Genomic DNA, 8,787 nt, shown 5'->3' with positions numbered 1-8,787 from the left:
ACCTAAGTTCCGCAAAAGCAGAGGCACTACTGGACAGAGCTACAGCAATGCTCCAACCTGCCACCCTTCCTACATCTAACTCCTGAAGTCATGGCTCCACAAAAAGTCTTTCTCACACATATGTGGTTTTCATTTGCTTAATCAGCTGCAGGGTCAAGATAACAAGCTGTGTTTGGAATCACTGTGGGTTTTTTAATTTGTGGAATACACTTTTCTGTCATTATTCTGGTTCACTGAAGACTTCTCAGACTTTTTTTTACTACACATCTTGAGACGGAATGTAGGAGTGCAGGATATTTAGCTTTTCCCATAAGCTGGAGATACCTTTATTTCTGAATCTGCCACTCCTATTCATTTTGATTTACTGCCTCTGGACTTTTCTTGCTGGTACAGTATCTGTGGCCATCTCCCTCAGTTCTACCCACACTTCAGAGATGGAGGTCGCCTTGTTGCAAGCATGGCCTGGTATTTGTGTGTGATTGGCCCTTTAGATCTTTTTGTCTGTCCCTATGTCCCTTGCTTAACACTGATCCTTCATCCTGGGATCATGATCTGACAGGATTTTCCAGGCTAGCTGAGAAATTATCACGTGTTTTAAAAATGCATTTGCACCAAGATAAAAAACTAGGTGTTTCTCATCCCACTGAAACTGCATTGAATTAAAACTGAAATTGAGCTCGGGGACGGGGACTTGGCTACACATGGAAGAAGGCAGGTGTGTTCAGATCAGAGAAGAAATGATATTATTGTCTCAATCTTGGGTCACACATGTTGAATTGAAGTCTCAATTCAAGTTTCTGCTCTGCCATCTGTTACCTGGGACAAATTGCTCACAGTGCCTGTGTACCTTGCTATAAAATTTATACAATTCTTTGATAATTCCTGTCCTGGGAGAGATCTGAGGGCCTAGGCTTTGAAATTTGTGGGTATATGAACCTCAGACTTAAGAAAAGTGTCCCCACCAAGATAAAACTTCCTTCTACCACCTTTACAATATGTTCTTGTGTAAACAGTGCACTGTATATTTTAGTGTTTGCATGTGCCTTTCCTTAACACAGTTATCCTTTCTCACACACAAATGTGACAGACCTTAATAAAGTAAAACCAATGTACATTATACACAGCATTGTCAGTTTAATGTCAAGAAGAGTTTATTTGTAAAACCATGTTTACTTATGATCTGTGAGCTGAAATGCTTCATGTTTCCTCTTGTTCTTCCCCTCTCAATAGTGGTGAGAATCAACATACTGGGTTTAGTAACTAGATACACAAACTGCTGTAATAGGTCCTGCATTTACTCTCCCACACAGGAACCTCACATTCTTGATCCGTCTCAAGAATCTGCCTGAGAATTTGCCTGAGAAGCAAAATATTGAATGCCAAGTACATAACATGCAAGAAGAAAAAAAAAATAAATAGCTCAGTACTTTTAACAGAATAAATGCAGTGCAATTTGATGGTCCTTTTATTCCAAAATATCATGGAACATTTGTTCCAGATCACCTCTGAGGACATGGAGCGGAGGAGCCAATACCTTGAGCAGGATTCTATGCTACTTGCCACAGTATTGTCAGCCTAGAGGAAATTGTTACTTCCCAATACCAAAAGGTTACAAGGAGCCAGCACGAAAACCTAGGGCACATCCTTAGGCATCTCACAGGTGTTCATCAATTAGGTCAGGCAGCACAGGAGCAGGACTTGAGACTGTGAACTCTCTCCATTTTGACTGAACCAGCACCAAAGGCAGCTTTGGCCTGGGATCAGGGTGTAATACTTCACTGTCCTACTGTGCCTTTCCCCCTCCCCTTTAACTGGAAAATGAACAGTCTGAAACACCGACAGCATCCCAAACCACAATGCTGTTCAACTGGCTTCATACAGATTTCTGGGAGATTCAAAGGGGATATGTGGACTGTTGATTTCAATATTGAAATTCCCAGGGCTGACATGTCCACTCCACTGATCAGGAGTCAAGGGTATGGTAGTTATCCTCCATTTCAGGGCAGGGTGTAAATCAGCACCGCCAAGTCTAACTTACTATGGACAGGCTGATTGTCACAGCTCCATCAAACACCTGCAAGCACTGCATCTCTTTTCTGTCATCCTCAAGAGTGATAGTCCAGTAGCTGAAGGAAAACCAATTTACCCAACTTTCTGAGTTGAAAGCCAGCTAAGATGTTACTGGAAGTAGTAGTCTCACTGTGACCTGCTTTGCACTAATTCTGGCCTTCTCTCATGGACCTCCTGAGCTACCTCTCAGCTCTGGAGTTTGAGTAGAGGATGTGGAGTAGCCAACCCAACTTGGAGTTCTGCCTCTACTCCCAAAACCACACAAGAAGTCCCCACAGTTATGCAGTCAGAGTAATTAATTCAGGTATTGCAAACTGTGCAGTTCTGGTAATAAGGGATAAACTTCATCACCAAGAAGAGCCACAAAGTTTGAAATACTTGAACCTTGTAGGTGAAAGCTAAGCAAAAGGGGACCATACTGGACCTCTTTGCTATCAAATTACTGTCCTTGGAAAGTGTGTCTGCCCCTGACATACACAGCCTCTGCAGAAAAGGAACAGTTTCTCAGTGTCTACAAGAATTAAAAAATAAAATATGTAATGCCTATTTCTTCATAGAGGACCTGAGCATGTGGATCTTCTACATGATGGAAAGCTGAAGAAGGAAGAAAATGGTTTCCTAGGACTCATGTTTTAAATCCTAGATGGATGAAACTAAGCATGCAATTTTGTGGTGATTGGCAACCATCATGTCTCTCATGGTTTTCTCAGGACAAGTGCTAATATTCCTTCTAGGCTTGAAAAGTGCTTCCTGTAGTTGCCTCTCAACTCTGGTGTGGCACAAAAGCCACGCCTATTTCTCCAGAATCTGTCAGAACAAACCTTTCTTCCTGTGTGTAATTGCCTTATCTTAATGCCCACCCCATGAAGTCATTTTGCAGAACCTTCATTGGTGCTGGACATGCATGGTCAGTTTGCTCAAGGGCTGTTATCACAAATTCCCTCTCTATATAAGGCCTTTGAGAAGATGAGCTTTCCATCTCCCCTCTGGAAGTCTCATAATTCTGCAAGAATGGTGAGTCCTTACATCTTGTACTGTAAAAGACCATGGTATATTGCTATGAATTTTAAAGGAGTTTCTGTTGGATTTATCTCAGTACTTGGCACATTATGAAACTTGGAGAATGTATAAATTCTGTGTTATGAGAGCAAGAGTCAAAGAGAGGCAAAGGCAGGTAAGAACTTAGGGTGAAAAATCAGGATTACATCTGAGCACTTCCCTGAACTCAAAAAAAAGGTATCTTGATTTTTACTCCTTTGTCACTCTGATGCAGGTTTGCGGGTTTTAACCTCTCTTCTGCAAAATGAAACACTAAATTTTCCTCCTCTCATCTCTCAGTAGTGACTTCTTTTTATAAGTCACCAGTCCTATTCTGTCTGAAACAACACAGTTACAGTATGTGTATGTGATTGTTTATTCCTGGTCTACCCGGAATAAACATTTCTTCTCTTGCCCTTCAAACATTTCAAACTAATATTGAAACTTCAGCTGAATTTTCAGAAAAAAAACTCACTAACAAAGATCACAGAATATAGAATTACTTAGGTTGTAAGTGACACCTGCAAGTAAGGTACAGGGCCAAGACCTGAGTGTTCAACTTCAGCTGAAGTTATTTCACTTGTTCCTAATCTTTCAATATTAGGATGAAACATTTTGTAGTTCTACAGACTGCAATAAAGAAGTTTTTGCAACTGTGAGATTAGTGGAAAAAACAGTTGATGACTGAGCCTATAGATAAAAAAAGGACTAGAAAATTTAATGGGTAATGCAAAGGAATAAAACACACATTTTTCACAAACAGTAGCTGGGTCTAGCAGTCAATGCTTGATGTTAACAACTTGGAAAGACAGACATTTTCTCTGCTCCCATGTGATGCTCTGCCTCTGCTTCTTCAAAAGGTTCCGTATTCCTGATAAGTGTGTTAAAGTGTCTAAACTGCAAAACACAATTGGATTTTAATTTGAAACCACAATGTATTTCTTGTTATTTATCATCAAGACATCTTAATAGCTACTGAAGGATTGATATGAATTCTGTTTTCTTGTTCAGAACACCATCTTGGCCTGCCTTCTTGCTCTTGCCATCAGCATGCCACTGTCTGATGCTTCTTGTTTCTATATGCCATTCAAGCCAGGGATGTCTAATGGTGTGGTTGTAGGTAAGAACTGCTCTCAACCTGAGAGACATCATCAGAATCACTGTTTGATTTGTCCATTCTGTGCAATTCATCACAATTTAGAAATAAGTGGAAACAGTGGAAAGGAATCAAAGGGAAATGGGAGGGAAATGGGGTGTGGAGAGCAATATAATATAATATGTTATTAAAAGAACAAGTTATCTGGAGAGCTTCACACAGACCAAATTACTAATGATCTTTTCCCAGGGAAGTACACAGTTTTAGTTTACTCATCTGCATGAAGTAGTAAGTCATATTTTTACCATGGAATCACATCTAGAAATCAGAGAAAGGAGAAGTGCAAGTGTGTGTAGCCAGTATGAAACAGGAAACAGATTTACAAGTATTCAGCACCACACAATTTACTCATGTCTTGTTTCTGTATCCCAAAACAAATTCCTAAAAGCAGAATGGCTGCATCCCTTGAGTCTGCATCTACCGTTCCTGAACACAGATAGTCTGTCACTCTATAGATGAGTGGAGCTGCAGGAAAAAAAAAATCCCAAAAGAGAAGCATGCAATTTTTTTTGACACAACAGGAGTTGATGTATGCCAATATGCAAAACCCCCCTAAGTGGTCTAAAATACAGTTTTACCTGGGAAAGCTGGTGCTATTACTTGAAGAAATGAGTTAAGATTGCCAAAGAAAAGAACATTTGTAGGTGAAGACACAACTTAGAAGCCCCAGCACTCTCTCATAAAATTCTGCTTCCCAGATCAGTTATTTAGGAGGCCTATGGTCTATTCTGTGACTGCTGAATAGGAACTTTACATCCAGCCTTTGCATTCTTCCTGCAGCTGAGGAGTGGGAAAAGTTTTTTGACCAGATGTAGTCTTGCTTTAAAAGAGGAGACAACAAGAGAAGATGTTAATAGGAAAGTCAAAGACTTTTTTAATTCTGGCCAGGTGTGTGTCTAGTTGTCTTTCTGCTGAGTTCTTCAAATTCCATACGTGAAGATGAACAGCACCAGGAAACCCCATGCTATTAAGAACCTCAGGAGACAGAAGGACACAGGTCTCTCTTCTCCACGAATTAGGGTAGCACACCCTGCTCTGTTGGGGAAGCTCTGTGTTTGGCAGATAGGGATGTTAAGGCACAAAGCCAGCAAAGATCCCACCCATTTTGTACATCCAGCAGTTAGTGCAATGGTCTGACACTGAGGGCTGCTCATACTCTGCATTTTCAGGCTGCCTTGATGGGGAAGGAAAGGTCCATGAATTTGATTCCAGATGGAGGACCGAGGACTGCAACGATTGCTCCTGTTCCAAGACTGGAATTGGCTGCTGCACCAGGTGAGTTCAGAGCAGCAGTGGGGTTTTCCCTCTGCTGCCATGACACAGCACAAACCACTTCCCTTTGCACAGGAGTTCCTGAGAAATAACAATAATCCTTCTCCCACTCATTTCCTATGACAAAATTATGCATAAATCCAACACCATCCTCACTGAACATGCAAGAAATTCCTCTGAAAATTAGAGGTTTTATTTAACAAATAATTCTTTATTTAAAGTTAATTGAGAATTTAATTTTTCTCAGGGCTAAAACATCAGGCAAGTTACTGACTCAAGAGAGAACATTCTAAGAAATTTCTATTGATCCTAGTCCAGAGCTTCCAAAAGCCCCACATTGCCTCACTTTCCTCTGAGAAGCAGCTCAAGGTACCTTGGCTGCAATGTTTTCCATAGTGATACCCACCACTCATGCAATATTAGTTGCATACCGTGGATGAAGAGAAGAAGCAGTGATATTTGGAATAGCAAATAAGCACAACAAACATCCCTTGGGTGTTGACCAGAAAAATTAAAACTCTCCCTTCATCCTGATTACACAGCAGGCCAAGTAACAAACATTTGAGCTAGGACCTTTGGGCAAGTTCCCTTTTCTGCTCCCAAAACTGAGTCTCCTCAGTACAGACTCTTCATACCAAAGGTGCAGATACCACCTGAAGTGCAAGCTGCTTATTTCTTGGTCTCATCACCTCTTTTTCTTTTCCCAACCACAGCTATATGACACCGGTTGGCTATGATGAAGAGAAATGTGAACGCATTTTCAGCAAGGACACTTGCTCTTATAAAGTAGTGGAGAAAGATGATCACTCAAAAGAATGTCCAGTCCATTCATGGGTGGGGTAGCAGAAGAATGATGGATTGGGGGAATATTTCCTTTTATTGTTCTGATGGTTCTCTCACAAATTCCAAACCACTAAAAACGCAACTGTTTAGTGAAATCTACTCCTAAATCCAAAATATAATGAAACTGAGTATCTACTCACAAAAATCGCCCTTGGTTTCTCTGCCTTATGCTTCACCATGAACAAAGAACTGACCTGTTCCTTCCTTGAGGTCAGACATTAAAGCTGCCATTTTAAAGCATCCTTTGTAGCTGCTAATCTGTGTTCTTCTCTTGTCATGTTTCAGTGCCAAGGGGCATATTCCATAATCTGTGCACACCTGTATCTTAAAGCTAAAATAAAATCATATAAAGCATCAGAAATTCATGTGACTTCTTTTCTTCTTTAAGGATGAAAACCAAAAGAATTAAAATTTCAAAAACCAGGGGGAAAAAACGAAAAGCTACTTGAAAATCTTTCTAAATGCTCTGTTTTCTATAATGTCTTACATGATTAACTTTTGTTGTCTATGGCTTCCTGGAGACCAGCCTATGGGCTGCAAGATCTACCGGCTACCCATAAAGTATAATTGAAGGCCTCTTCTAATGACACCATGCCTAGCACAGACTACAGCACTTCAGGGTTGAGGCTAGAGGACTTGAAAATAATTTCTGAGAAGCAACTCCACCCTGGTGCATTGAAACTGTAGGGTTGCTCTTTCTAATTTTCACCAAAGGAGGTGACACAGAAAGGGGAGCAGTGTGGATAGAGAGAGATGTTTTACCAGGGAAGGCAGTGATAAATCGAGGGGCAAAGGTTTTAAACTAAAAGAGGCTACATTCAGATTAGACACAAGGGAGAAATTCTTTAATATGAGGCTAGTGAGACACTGGAAGAGGTTGCTCAGAGAACTTGAAGATGCACCATCTTTGGAAGCGTTTTATGCCAGGTTGGACAAGGCTTTGAGAAACCTGGTTTAGTGGAAGGTGTCCCTGTACTTGGCAGGAGGTTTGGATGACCTCTAAAGGTCCCTTCCAACCCAAAACATTCTTTAGACATCTTTCTGCCTGCAACAGACTTCCAGGTGCAGTTGTAAGGTAAGTCTACAGAGAACACCAAGGCATTAGTATGTTGCGAATAAAGATTTACTTTCCTTTTTTAAGGCTGACTAAACATATGCACCCAAATTCCAGAAAAAAGCAGCCAGAGCAGCCAGAAGCAGCACTCCTACGCAATCCGGAGCTATTTAATCACATTTTAAATCTATCCAAGCACCTTTCTCCACTATCTGCCAAGTCCTCTTAGATGTGGATCTACCCTGTTTGCTATGACAAAATAGGAAAGGTTCATTTCCGGCCTGACCCAAAACATCTCACAGAGCACTCTGGCCTCTTCTTGTCTGCTCCAAGTTTCAATATGGAAACAGATGATTTTATCTATTACAATTAGTTCTGGGCACCAGAAGCACAGCAGGGCTCCCTTCTGTAGCAAGGAGTCTAGCAATGGCAACACAACGAAACCCTCAAATCTGGAAGAACAGAAACAGAGCATACAAAACTCTGCTTTGAACTTCCCACTTTTCCCAAGTTATGTTTTGCCTTGGTATTTCTCTACTTCAGCATTCACAGCTGCAGTCCCCTACAAAGAATACATGCCTCAGCCTCAAAACTTTTAGATCATACCACCACTAGATTCACAGAGTGGAAAGAAAATACTCACAAGAAAGTTTCCTCCACTTTCCTGTCAGGTTAAAGGTTTAGGAGGCTTTGCAGAACCTTGAGGGGCAAATCCTAGGTAGAGCAGAACATGCTGTGTTCTCTCTTACCCCAAATTTCCCTTTCATCTCCTGAAAGTGCACAGCTTTCCTGCAAGAAGGAGAGGGAGTTTGGGACAGCTGGCCCTCCTCATCCAGTATTTCTTTTTAAGGCAAATATTTTAAATATTGGAAAGGTGTTCTTGTCCTAGAAATAAAATCTAGTGCTTAGCCTACCAAAGCTTTTAAATCAAACACCAGAAAACTGATATAAATCTGATGCAAGTTTTCCTATTAAACAATGCTTATCACCTGAAGCTTAATAGCTTGGTACCCATTCATGTTTAGTGTCCAATAAGATTTTTGCCCTAATCTTAAAATGAAAATCCAACTTAAACAAGGAAAACACATATCTCATTTACATTATGCATACCAAGGAAGCCATAGATTTTCAGTTCACATTCTGCTCTGTGCCAATTTTAAATCTCAGATAAATTCAGTTAATGAGAATTTTCCTTGTTCACTTTGCTCTTAGTTAACTCTTCTGCTGGTATGCAGGAAAGTTTGCATTAGCACCTTTTCAAAGCCTGAAAGTTTCTTTTAGAAACTATTGTGTGCATGTTTCCTTGGGTAAACTATGGTTTATTTAAGGGTGAAACTGATTGGAATTGATTTGC

The 8,787-nt window shown here is 40.6% G+C and overlaps 1 protein-coding gene across 1 annotated transcript; it reads left to right on the top strand.

The window, feature by feature from the left end:
- The first annotated feature begins 3,193 nt into the window (after nt 1-3,193).
- On the top strand, nt 3,194-6,379 carry LOC128937163 (beta-microseminoprotein-like). The gene is made up of 4 exons (XM_054276553.1): nt 3,194-3,244; nt 4,120-4,228; nt 5,434-5,539; nt 6,250-6,379. Exons 1-4 carry the CDS (start codon nt 3,194-3,196, stop codon nt 6,377-6,379), a joined length of 396 nt encoding a protein of 131 aa, XP_054132528.1.
- Nucleotides 6,380-8,787: the final 2,408 nt, after the last annotated feature.

Source organism: Melozone crissalis, unplaced genomic scaffold, assembly GCF_028551555.1.
Source record: "Melozone crissalis strain CALT ecotype California unplaced genomic scaffold, PUWL_Pcris_2 ptg000019l_1, whole genome shotgun sequence".
Lineage (NCBI taxonomy): Eukaryota > Metazoa > Chordata > Aves > Passeriformes > Passerellidae > Melozone > Melozone crissalis.
This window is presented reverse-complemented; position numbering and strand designations above follow the sequence as displayed.